General features: G+C 39.1%; 1 protein-coding gene across 1 annotated transcript in view; it reads right to left on the bottom strand.

The window, feature by feature from the left end:
* SNW1 (SNW domain containing 1) overlaps positions 1-9,094 on the bottom strand; it is a 36,710-nt gene extending 27,616 nt beyond the window's left edge. Inside the window, exons 1-3 of the mRNA XM_061181140.1 lie at positions 9,034-9,094; positions 4,624-4,777; positions 575-736 (exon numbers count right to left, since the gene is read on the bottom strand). Of these exons, the coding sequence (XP_061037123.1) occupies positions 575-736; positions 4,624-4,777; positions 9,034-9,047 (330 nt within the window). The 5' untranslated portion in view covers positions 9,048-9,094. The remainder of the gene's footprint in view (positions 1-574; positions 737-4,623; positions 4,778-9,033) is intronic.
* Between the last annotated feature and the right edge of the window lie 4,634 nt (positions 9,095-13,728).

Consider the following 13,728-nt stretch of genomic DNA (forward strand, 5'->3'; position numbering starts at 1 on the left):
GGCCATCCTAAAAGTAGCAAGTGCCAGTTTTGTACTTAATCAAGGGAGAAAGAAGTCTATGTGATTAATTCTATTCAAATGAACCATTAAAATAATTAAGTATCTATGTACTCTTTAAGTACATGGAAGAGAAATAGAAGACTATAGACAAAACTAAATTTAATTTTTTTAGGGTGCTAGGATTGTAGATTTTTAAAAATTTGCTAGCCTTTAAAAAAGTTAGTACTATAAAAGAATTGTTTTTAATATACAGTGCTGTATGTCAATTATATCTCAATAAAACTAGAAGGGAAAAAAAAGAACTGTTTTTAAAATGTAAAACAAATACATAAAAACCCTTAAGTATACATAACCTATCATCAATTTGGGGAATTTTAAAGGAAAAAGTCATTGCTGTTATGAAGTCATATTATATTGTTCATATTGTTATGAAGTCATCTTCAGTTAGCCTAAGTATACTTCACTGTTACTTTTAACATAAACTAAATGGCCAGATTTATCATTTTTCATACAATTAAAAAAACTCCTCACAAAATATTTATTAATGGGGAAAAAAAATCAATGAGAGGGTTACCTTGTCTTTTGACTGTCCCTGTCGAGCAATTGCATCATACTTAATTTTTCCTTCAGCATCCACCTGAATGGCCAGTGCATTTGACATTTTTTTCTTTCGTCCCATATCCAGGGGATACTGGGCCACGTGGATCTCTGGAAAAGCACCTCCATCTCCAAAATCCTATATATTAAAAAGAAATAAAAAGAATATTTAATAGTAGTTTGAGATTTAAGATATATTCACTCATTCAACAAATAACCATTGAACCCTTATTATGCTAGATGTTACAGAAATGGCAGTAAACAAAACAGAGGTCTCTGACCTTGTGGAGTGTACATTTTAGTGGGCAAAGATATAAAAAGCATAATTTTTGGCTTGTGCTAAATGCCTTGAAAGCAATAAAGGGACTGGGAAGAGGGGCTATTTTCTTTATTATTATCATTTTTTAAATGAATTTATTTATTAATTTGTTTTTGGCTGCATTGGGTCTTTCTTGCTGCGCGCGGGCTTTCTCTAGTTGCAGTGAACACGGGCTACTCTTCCTTGCGGTGCGCGGGCTTCTCATTGTGGTGGCTTCTCTTGCTGCTGAGCACAGGCTCTAGGTGCGCGGGCTTCAGTAGTTGTGGCTCGCGGGCTCTAGAATGCAGGCTCAGTAGTTGTGGCGCACAGGCTTAGTTGCTCTGCGGCGTGTGGGATCTTCCCGGACCAGGGCTCGAACCCGTGTCCCCTGCATTGGCAGGCGGATTCTTAACCACTGCGCCACCAGGGAAGTCCCAAGAGGGGCTATTTTTGATAGTGTGGTTGGGATAACCTTTGTGAAGAGGTAACATGAGCTAAAGCCTGAATGATGAGAAATCAGTCATGGGAAGATCTGAAGGAAGCATTTTCTAGGCAGATTATACAGCAAGTGTGAAGGCCCTGCTGCAAGAACGAGCTTGGCATGTTCTAGGAAATGAGTGTCCATTGGGGCTGTAGCTTATTGAGGGCAGAGGAGCAGACATATAGGTGATAAGTCTGCATGGGTGGACAAACACCAGATCACGAAAGGGCTTCTAGACCATGGCAAGGATGTGGATTTTATGTACATGACAGGAAGAAATTAAACAAAATGTTTAGCATAAGGAAAAGATTTTTCATACATAATTTTCTTAGTGAAGGACAGGTCATGCTATAGTTAGAGCAAAAATGTAAAGTATTAGGGAGTTCCCTGGTGGCCTAGTGGTTAGGATTCCGGGCTTTCACCACTGTGGCCCAGGTTCAATCCCTGGTCGGGGAACTGAGATCCCGCAAGCTGAGCGGTACAGCCAAAAAAAAAAAAAAAAAGTAAAGAATTATATTTCTTCTTCAGATTTTAACAACATACTATTTATTCAGTGTTCCACGAGAAGCAAATAAGTAGGAAGGACGCAGAAATGAGTTTACCACATTTCTAACGAAGATTATACAATTACTTAGAAGAGAGAATTAAGACCTCTAAAGTAGAACAAGCTAAGTCTGTCAATGAAGTTTAATATTACAAAAACGTATATCATCAAATTAACATATGAATATTAAATATAATTTAAATAGTTTTGTTAAATTTAATAATACTTGCTTAGTACCTTATTATAATTTACAAAATATAATCCACACATATATTCTCATTTAATTCTTGTAGTTCTTCAACACCTCATATTTTCATATGGAAAAAATTCAAGTTTAGAAAAGTTAAAAGTGATTTTTCCAAGGTCTCATGGATAGCTACGAGGATCTGAACCCAGATCTTTTGACTCCAAAAGTCTTTAAATTTTTTACTAAACTGAAATACCCTGGCTCAAAAAAAGGCAAATCATTTCACTAAGAAATGAGAGAAAAAACATATTAATATTAATCATTTAGAGGGGGTTTGATGGAAAAAAAATTATGAAAATAGCCACTTTTATATGATCTCCTCCTTCAAGAAATATTCCATTAGATCCTGGATATATGATTTTCTAGGTACAACATGCTTACTTACTAAAGAAAGGTTTGACATTTTTTAAAACAAACGATAAAGCTAAAGGAGACATTTTCTTGTAAATTAGGCAGAAAATAGTTAAGGTATTCCCAAGAAAGGTCCTACCTGTACCCAGGCCATCAATCTGACATGGGCTCAGATTTACTAGAGTTCTGCAACTATAATAAGCACTTCAGGACTGTAGATGTGGCATTACGTGGTCATAAAGCTTGCCAGAAAAATCATAGCTTTTATTTTAAAAACTAGAACAAAATGCTTTCTTCCACAGAACTTTCACTCTCCTCAAGAAGCATTCACAGTATTTCTATTAGCTGGCCCTTTTGGTTTGATTTTCAAATAAACTGTTCTGCTCCACCAGGATATATGACACTTTTGATAGTCAAGTAAGATTTTAAAAGCTAACAGTATCTGAATGTCCTGATGCTGAAATGCAAGTAAGGATGAGATTTCTACTGTAGGTAAAATGATGCCTGCCATCCCACCCTAATCTATCGAGAGGCCAAAAGTAGAGCATCTGTAATCCCTAAAAAGAAACACTCAAGCCTTCTGTTAGATAATGACAAGTTCTGTCTTTTTGCCACAGATAAGACAGCATCACAGCTTCCTTAATATCTTTTATTTTGCTCTGCTTCTCACAAATTACATTATCAGTGAAAACAAAAGCAACAACAAAAAAAATCCCATCATAAGTGTGGTAAGACTGGCTTTCACACACTAGAATTAATAAGGACCAGAGGACAGCTGAACAAAAATCAACCAAAGAAACAAAAAAATCACCAGGGAATATGTTAGGAGAAGACATGATCTCTTTAGTTGAGTGTTCCTCTTCTAGGCTGTACAAAGAGTTTGGTAGGGCAGGGGTAATGACAAACATGAGAGAGGCTGAGAATACAGTTGCCTTTTTATAGGTGCTAAGCAACATATTTCAATCCACTGAATACTTAGTTCACTATGATCACCACTTGGAGGCATATGAAAAAAAGCTAAGGACACTGGGCCCTTCCCATTTGTAAAGTAAAATTATAACCATATAAAGACAGAACATGACAAAGTGATAAAATGAAAATAACTGGGTACAAACATGAATAGGCACAGAGGTTTTTAATAGGGCAGGTATATCCCTTGGGAATTGGAGGAGGAAAATTTGCAGGAGTCAGAATGAATACACGGAGATGGAGGACAGGAAGCGGCTTTGAGGAGGAAAGTCTCAAATGTTTGCGTTTCTCTCTAGATTAAAAAAAAAGGTGATCAAGCATGGGCAGTATGCCCTGGAATTAGGGAAAGGAATACGCATTGAACTGATGCACAAGATCCTGAGTAATTAGGAGAATAGGTGTTGCCAAAAAAGTTTGTTCTTTGGGAACAAGCTAGAGATATAAAAAGATCATTTCAGATTCCTCCTTCTCCCTCACTGCCTCCGAATCAACCAACAAACTCTGTCTCGTATACCTTCCCCCAAATTTATCTAATCTGTATGTTAGGATATATTAACATTCTCAAGTTGAAGATAAGAACACAGATGAAGAGAGCTTAGGATCTGTCCAGGGTCACACAAAGAGTAAGGAACACAGCTATAATGCAAAACAATTAATTAAAAAAAACTCCTTGTCAGTGTTCTATCCACTATACCAACAGGAAAGAAATCAGAAAAGGAAATGCTGCTGGAGTTTTCCCTGGAGGAAAGTTGTTTCTTCAGGGTGATGCGGCATTGTGCATGAAGGGGAGAGGGAGGGAAAGGCACCTGAACATGAAACCATTCTTTCATCTTTTTCCTCTTACTTTCCCATTATTTTCCAAATACTATAATCCCCCCCAAACATAAAGGGTTTGTTAGTTTCTTCTGTACATGAGTAACAGTTTGACATAAGAATAGACATAAATTGTACACTTCTCCAGTGATCATAAAGCAGTGAGAATAAGCAAGAAGAAAAAGCTCAATCTTCTGAGGGAAGTACATGTCTTGAGAGCTCACAACCAGAATTTCTATCATACTGACATTCATATGCACAAGTTCTAGGGTTTAAACTTACTTTACAAAGGTGCTATAATAATTTTCAGCACAATTATTTACCTCTAATAACCGAGGTATCCAGCCTTTCCGGTACCCGTATGGGGGAGGTTCTCTTCGGGAGGAGACCAGTGAGGTCTGTCGTGATCTCTGCGATCTTGCTTTTTCTTCAGCCTCAAGCTGGTCCTGAGATAGCTGAGTAGGTGCAGGTAAAAAGCTATAAGCAAAGATAATAAAAGTCAGAATTTTTAAAACTCTTATATTTGATTATTGCAATTTGGCCATCAGACACTATTTTCCTGTAATACTTTTTCCTTTGAGCAAAAGAGCAAACTTTCCAATGATTTATGGCAGGATTATCAGTCATTTTATTATGCCTGGAAAGCAATAAGTACTAAGAGACATACAGTAAAAACACCTGACCAGGATGCAGGCAACTGGTGCCCAGAATAAAAAATTAACAGATATTTCACATAATAAACCATTGAGTTTTTATGCTTCCACCTTTCTTTTCTTATAATAAGCAAGTAAATTTTCTCAATTACCAAGGGGTCAACTCTCTAGTATATGGTTTTCTTAGTGTCTTTACTATTCTTTTACTCCTTATTTTTAACTATTTTACTCTTATGCTTCCTACTTTTAACTATTTTAGCATCAATACAAAAAAATAAATATTAGTACTGAATGTATAACAAAGAGGTGGATAAAAAAAGAAAACACGAGTTGCATATTTAAGTGTGTTTTCCCAAGGTATATAGTTTAGAATGCAATTTAAAACTTAAGAGTTCAAAGATTCAAAGCAGAAATTCTAAAGATGTAATTTGGTACTCTTTAATCAAAGCAGCCTTTCTACTAAACCATTCTTAACTTTTAAGTATGATAAATGTTATTATAGAGATATCCCAAAGTACCACAAAAGGATTCCAGTATATGAATAATATATTTAATGGAAAAGTTAAGGTTCCTTTGTGATTCTTGACTAGTAAGAATATGTGAATAAGCAGTAGAGATTATTTATTCAAAAATATTTAGTGGTTGCTGGGGTGCAGGCACTGTGTTAGGTAGGCAATGAGATGATGAACAGAAAAAGACAGCTGAGTCTTGCAGGCGAGAGAGACAATCAAAATCACACAAATCCACAGTAATCCACTTACTAAGTGATAAGAAAAAGTACAAAGTGTTATGACAGCGTATGTCAGCGGGCTCTAATCCAGTCTGGCGGGTCAGGTAATGTGATGGCTAAGAACTGAGTTCAAATCCTACCCATGCCACTCACCAACCTGGATTAGTTGTTTACCTCTCTGAACCTCAGTTTTCTCATTTGTAATGACAGACCAAAAGATTACCTATCTCACAGAGCTGTAGTAAGTATTAAATGACAGTACCCATGAACCACTTGGCATGGTGTCTAAATACCATTCAATATGTGTTCCATAAATATTTGATTATTTGGAGCTGTTCTCCAATTCCCCCAGTTTGGGTTAGTTGCCCAAACTAACCACCCATGCTCTCACAAGACCCTCTATGTATCATTATTACAACATCTACCTTATTTATTGCTATCATCTATTTATTTACCTTTCTTTCTCTCATTAGACTGTAGGCAACTTGAGGGCAGGAATCACGCCTTCTGTTTCTTTTATTCCTAACTCTCCACGCATTGTCTAGCTAGCTCACAGCAGGGCCTACTTCAATGTTGGCAAGAGAAATATATTCACTCTTCCCTTTGCACTCATTTTTATGTCACTTGTTCCTTTAAACAAGCCATCTCAGGATCTTTACATTTGCTTTCCCACTGCCATAAAGTATTCTATTTACTTATTAAGAAAACTCTTCCCCAGATTTTTTAGTGCTTGCTTCTTAGTATTCATGTCCCTGCTCAATTACATCTCTCAACAGCTGTTACAAGACCACCTTGTCCAAAACAGCATTCCACCCCACACTTTGAGTCACTCTCTATCCCTTTATTTGTATTTTATTCTTAGTACTTACTACCTGAACTTGCATTACTGATTTGTTTACTCCTGCAGTCTGTCTTCCCTAGAATGTAAGTTCTGTGAGGATAAGAAGTTTGCCTGACTGATTCAATACTGTAAAACCAACCCTAGCCTGACACATGGTAGACTTTCAACACATGCGATTTACTAACTGGATGAATGGAGTCAAACGTTTTGGGCTTATACCACAGTTGTTTTCAGTAAACCATGTATACCCAATACATAGGAGGGATACAAAGACAGTAACAAAGAAGCCAAAATATTTACTTATGTTTCATTTCTCTTGTCTTTACCTTCTGTTGGAAGAACCAGTCAGTAAAATGATCAAAAGGCAGAGTTTGGACAAACCAGTAAACAGGAAATCTGGCCTGGATTATGATGAGAACACACCCTGGCCTTCCAGGGGGTCTTAATTTTGTTGCTCCCTGTAAAGGATGATATTCCCATGAGGAATGGTGGGGGTGGGCTGCATAAGCCAGCAAAAAGTCTACCTCAGTGTTTCTCAACTGGGAGCAAAATATCTACAACATAGACATCTGACAATGTCTGGAGACATCTTGATTGTTAGAACTTGAGAGGTAGGGGGTAGAAAGGGGTTTGGAGGTTCCACTGGCATCTAGTGGGTAGAGGCCAAAGATGCTGCTACACATCTTAATATGTGCAGGACAGTCCCATACAAGAATGAATTATCCAGTCCAAAAAGTCAATAGTGCCACTGTGGAGACATCTTAGTCTATCCTTTCCCCTTTACTAAAGAAAGCATATTAAATGCAAGTGATATTATTAGATACATAACCTTAAATACACGAGTTTAGAAAGTTAAATCAGTATGACTTTAAATCTTTAGTTAGTAACACCAGGATTGTAACACATCAGCATGTCCCGTCCCTGCTGTTAAGAATCCCTGGTAGATTTCAGAGAGAACAGTTCACCTGGAAACTTGAGACCATCTCCAGAAACCAAATCAGCTAAAACTCAACAAAATCAGAAAGCTATGTAAGTCAAGCTATTTAAAGACGGCACTCCGCCCCTGCAATTTTAAGGAAAAAAAATAATAATTTTTTGGCCACGCCACGCAGTTCCCCCAACCAGGGATCGAACCCGCGTCCCCTGCACTGGAAGCGCTGAGTGTTAACCACTGGACCACCAGGGAAGTCCCTGCCACTGCAGTTTTAAGCACACAATACCCACAATATCTCTGATATTTTTCCTTTGTGTCCTTTTCAAATTCCATCTTTTCCACAAAGCCTTTCCTCATAACTTGACTAGTCTTTGTCACACTTCTCCCATCTGGAGAGCACTCAATCAAATGTTTGCTGCCTGCAACATTTACTAAAGAAAACGCTCCATTTCATTCAGCTCATTCCATCTAATTCTTTTTGCACTTAAGGTTAGTACTACACAATAAGCATTCTGTGCTGTTCTTTGTTTCATATCTGTATGCCTTGTACCCCATCTTCACTGCAGTCAAAGACTGTCAGATTTCCTTCTGTATACACACAAGCCCTAGGATAGAGCAAGGCACCCAAAAGTAATTCCCAAAAGAATTTTCTGACTCAAATATGTTTAGGATTCATAACTGTCATCAGCCAGGAAAAACGTATGTGAGGAGAATGAAGGGTGTTTAGGGAACTCAAGCGTATGTACTAACATGATTACTTTCTTTACCCTCTGTGACACTCAACTTTTCCTGTTGCGTTCGTTCGCATGGAAAGTTTTTCTATTTAGATGGGGCAGCAAGGTCGACAACTAATAGGAGTTACGTAACTCCTTGGAATCTCCCCCTTAAGCATCTTTCTCTTAAAAGGCGGGGACCACTTTACTTGCGGTTGCCAAGGCAACCGGGACAGCAAAAATCCGAAGTGGTTCCATCTACAGGAAGAAATCCTAAGGCCCAAAGTTAAAGTGCAGAGCAGCGGCGCGAATTAGTAGACAGCGACCACTACTGTGGCTGATTTTAAATCTCCGTTCAGTGCCGCGCCCCCCCCCCCTTTTTTCCCAGGAATCCTTGTTTCGGGACAGAGACAGGAGAGAGACTTCGGCAGGCGAACGGCCGTAAGCCAAGCGGTCGCCTCCCACCCACTTCACTCTGCCAAGACAAATAAGCCACTGCCCTCCACACCCCCATGGCGCCCACCCGAGCCGCGGACCCGAGGGAGCTCTCTCCACACCCCCAAGATGCTTAAGCGAAAACACATGCGACTCCTCGGCATCTTAAGCCAGAGAACTATTCGCCACGCCGCGGCTTTCGGTCCTAGTGAGGGGGCGAACTCAACCCGGGAAGCCGCTCAGGAAAGACCCCAGCTTCGGCGAGGCCTAGTCGCACCGGCGGCCTGCGAGAGGGCCTAGCCGTGGCCTCGGCCTGTGTCGCTCTGTGGCCCGGGCCGGGTTACTGCCCGGAGAGTGTGGGCAGAGAAATGAAAAAGGTGGGTACTCCCAGACCCTTCCGTATCGAGCACCCAAATCAACAACCCACCTGGTGAGCGCCATCTTCTTCCGCTTCTTCCAGCGCGAGCGACAGCACCGCGGGGCGGGTCTTTCCCGGCAGAGAGTTGGGGAAAGGAAGGAGCGAGCGGTGCGCAGGCGCCCCCAGCCGACTGGCCTTCTGGGATTTGTAGTTCTTTGAACAAGACTACAATTCGGTTCTCTTCTAACCGGAGTTATCACGGGATAAGCGCTTCAGTTAAGAAAAAGCAAATGCATCACTCTTCCACTGACACGATAGAGCGTTCTCTAGGCAAAATACTAACGAAGTTGAGATGCCTTTTACGTCTCTTTATTTTATTCTACACTTAATCTCATTTTCCTTGTGGGGTCCCAAATACGAAAGCCTTCCGGGGGCGGCAACGTTAAATAAAAGAGTGGGAAATCGTGAGACTGACGAATGGAGAATTATTGGACGCTGTGAAAACATTCACACTCAAAAATTTTTACACGCTGTCTTCTTTCTCCACACTCCACCTCCAAAACACTCTCCAGGGGGGGAGGTATTGTGTGATCCTTAGTAAGTTACCTTCAGAACACTCCTTATGTGTATTATGTATGTATGTTTTTATATACGTAGGTGTTTTAGATAGATTGTCTTTTACATAGATTATGGATTAAACATAGTCTTTGATGAAGTGATAGGATAAATGAAATCTGCTTCAAAATATTGGGGAGAGGGAGGTGGGTGGAATATACTGTAGATGAAACAAGAATAGCTGTGAGTTTTGATCACTGTTGAGGCTAGATAATGGGGAAATGGATATTTATTATATTATTCTCTCTATTCTTGTATACGTTTGAAATCTTCCATGATGTAGAAACGAACTTTTAATAGCAGCATAGCACACCTAGAGAAAGGTGCATGCACTCAGTGTACAGTTCTTTGAATTTTTCCAAACCACACACACTAGTTTGAACAGCAGCAGAAGCACTCCGCATCCAAGATCACTTGACTTCTGGTGTGACAAGATGTTCAAGGCTAATTTAGTACTTTTTCTGCCCCAGGCCTTGAATCAGTCCTTTTTCCAAGAAGGTTTTCTTTAAGTGGAAAGTGATATTTAAAGAAAACAATCTGGATGCTACAAATGCTCATCGTTACTGGGCAATTATTGTTTGTAAGCCTTTTCAGTGGACAGAGCTAAAAAATTCACATATACACATATTTTTTGAGAAAATGCATCATGCATTTATACTAATATTCCAATCCAAGTTTAGGATTATACAGATTTTACTTTGATTTTATATGTGTATCTCTTCTGAAAATCTCAGTACCTAATGGTGTTAACATAATTACTCATTTGCTTTATCCTACTATATATATAATGGTTTCAGAATAACATTTCTAATATGATTACTAAACATATGCCTAATGATAATAGTTTCTGAATTTTTTTTTCAAGTCTTTTTTGTCCTCAGGGTATATCTCTCTAGGCACATACAGTCAAGTTGCATTGCTTTAAAGTGACTTGGAATAATTCCTCTGTGTGTGATTATGCCACTAACTTGATACCCAGTTAGGTCTGAATATTTCATTTTGCTTTGGATTTTGGGGAGCTGCTTTTTTAAAAAAAAAAAAAAGTTTTGTGAAACAGTTATATGGTTTCAAATCCAAAATTTACCAAGCAGGTAGTACATTTAGAGAAGTCTAGATTATTTCCCAGTCTCTTCCTTCTTTTTCCTTTCCTCACCCTGTAGATAACGTTTAAAAATATTTTTTATAGTTTATCCTTCCATTTAAAAGTATACACAAATAAGTATATATATATATATTTTTATAAATTTAATTAATTAATTAATTAATTTTTTGGCTGCGTTGGGTCTTCGTTGCTGCGTGCAGGTTTCTCTAGTTGCGGCAAAAGGTGGCCACTCTTCGTTGTGGTGAGCGCTTCTCATTGCGGTGGCTTCTTTTGTTGCAGAGCACAAGCTCCAGGTGCACAGTCTTCAGTAGTTGTGGCACGCGGGCTCCATAGTTGTGGCTTGTGGGCTCTAGAGCGCAGGCTCAGTAGTTGGGCGTGGGCTTAGTTGCTCCACGCATGTGGGATCTTCCCAGACCAGGGCTTGAACCCATGTCCCATGAATTGGCAGGCGGATTCTTAACCACTGCACCACCAGGGAAGTCCCCATATATATTTTTTATACTGCTTTTTCTTTCTTAGACAAGTAGCAGATACCATACACACTTTTCTTCACTTTGCTTTTTTCCACTTGTTAATATATCTTGGAGATCACTCCTTTGCAGTGTATAGAGATTACATCGGAGATTCTGAGCAGAGAAAAAACTTGATCTGACGTATGTTTTTAAGACGATCATTATGACTACTATGTTAAAAATGGATTCCAAGAAGCAAGGAAGGAAATGGGGAGACCAATGTGTAGCTTTTGAGGTAATTTGGGGAGAGATGCTGATGGCTTAGGCAGGGAGTTAGTAGTGGATATGGTAAGAAGTTGGAATCTGGATCTATTTTGAAGGTATAAGCAACAAATTTTGAAGATGGAATTGATGTGAGGTATGAAAGAGAGTAATCAAGGATGACTCCAACCAGGATAGAGTTGCCATTCACTGAGATGGGAAAACTGCAAGAGGGTCATGTTTGGGAGGGGGGGGGGAAGATCAGGAATTTGGTTTTGAACATGTTACATTTGAAATGCCTTGTTAGACAGCCAAGTAAATGTGTCAAGTAGGCAGTTTGTATACAAGTTTGAAGTATGGGGGAAATGATCTAGGTTGGAGACCTTTGGAGACAGATAGTACTTACATTCATGATACCAGATGAGATTACCAATGGAGGGAGTGTGGGTACAGAAGAGAAGTAGTCCAAGGACAGACTTCTGGAGTTTAGAAGTTGGGGAGATGGGAGGAACCAGTAAGGAGACTGAGAGAGAATTGCTAGAGGTTTGATCAATGGAATTAGGAGAGAAAGCATATGTCCTTCTTTTGGACCAGAAGCTATAAGGTTGTAGGTGTGATTTACCAGTATCTATCTTTCCTGGCATAAAGCAAGAGCCTGTGACAGGGAAGAATGAAGCCACCATGCAAAAAGGAGAGACCAGAGAGTAAAGAGAAGGAGAGTAAGAGATTGATAGAGGTTGAGACCTCTGAACAACATCATGGGAGTTCCTGGATCCAGCAGTGCCTAAAGACCACACCACCTTCAATTTTTTTAACCAAGTGAGCCAATAAATTATTTTGTTGCTTTAAACTAGTTTGAGTTTGTTATCATTTACAACAAAAAGGTTATTTTCTGTGCTCCCATAATACTTGTTCTTCCCCCAGTCTTTTTTTTTTAACATCTTTATTGGAGTATAATTGCTTTATAATAGTGTGTTAGTTTCTGCTTTATAACAAAGTGAATCAGCTATACATATACATATATCCCCATATCTCCTCCCTCTTGAGCCTCCCTCCCACCCTCCCTATCCCACCCCTCGAGGTGGTCACAAAGCACCGAGCTGATCTCCCTGTGCTATGCGGCTGCTTCCCACTAGCTATCTATTTTACATTTGGCAGTATTTATAAGTCCATGGCACTCTCTCACTTTGTCCCAGCTTACCCTTCCCCCTCCCCATGTCCTCAAGTCCATTCTCTACATCTGCGTCTTTATTCCTGTCCTGCCCCTAGGTTCTTCAGAACCATTTTTTTTTTCGATTCCATACATATGTGTTAGCATACTATATTTGTTTTTCTCTTTCTGACTTACTTCACTCTGTATGACAGACTCTAGGTCCATCCATCTCACTACAAATAACTCAATTTCGTTTCTTTTTATGGCTGAGTAATATTCCATTGTATATATGTGCCACATCTTCTTTATCCACTCATCTGTTGATGGGCACTTAGGTTGCTTCCATGTCCTGGCTATTGTAAATAGAGCTGCAATGAACATTGTGGTACATGACTCGTTTTGAATTATGGTTCTCTCAGGGTATATGCCCAGTACTGGGATTGCTGGGTTGTATGGTAGTTCTATTTTTAGTTTTTTAAGGAACCTCCATGCTGTTTTCCATAGTGACTGTATCAATTTACATACTCACCAACAGTGCAAGAGGGTTCCCTTTTCTCCACACCCTCTCTAGCATTTATTGTTTGTAGATTTTTTGATGATGGTCATTCTGACCGGTGTGAGGTGATACCTCATTGTAGTTTTGATTTGCATTTCTCTAATGAATAGTGATGTTGAGCATTCTTTCATGTGTTTGTTGGCAATCTGTATATCTTCTTTGGAGAAATGTCAATTTAGGTCTTCTGCCCATTTTTGGATTGGGTTGTTTGTTTTTTTGATATGGAGCTGCATGAGATGCTTGTATATTTAGGAGATTAATCCTTTGTCAGTTGCTTCATTTGCAAATATTTTCTCCCATTCTGAGGGTTGTCTTTTGGTCTTGTTTATGGTTTCTTTTGCTGTGCAAAAGCTTTTAAGTTTCATTAGGTCCCATTTGTTTATTTTTGTTTTTATTTCCATTTCTCTAGGAGGTGGGTCAAAAAGGATCTTGCTGTGATTTATGTCATAGAGTGTTCTGCCTATGTTTTGCTTTAAGAGTTTTATAGTGTCTGGCCTTACATTTAGGTCTTTAATCCATTTTGAGTTTATTTTTGTGTATGGTGTTAGGGAGTGTTCTAATTTCATTCTTTTACATGTAGCTGTCCAGTTTTCCCAGCACCACTTATTGAAGAGGCTGTCTTTTC

The sequence above is a fragment of the Eubalaena glacialis genome, chromosome 2 (genome assembly GCF_028564815.1).
Source record: "Eubalaena glacialis isolate mEubGla1 chromosome 2, mEubGla1.1.hap2.+ XY, whole genome shotgun sequence".
Lineage (NCBI taxonomy): Eukaryota > Metazoa > Chordata > Mammalia > Artiodactyla > Balaenidae > Eubalaena > Eubalaena glacialis.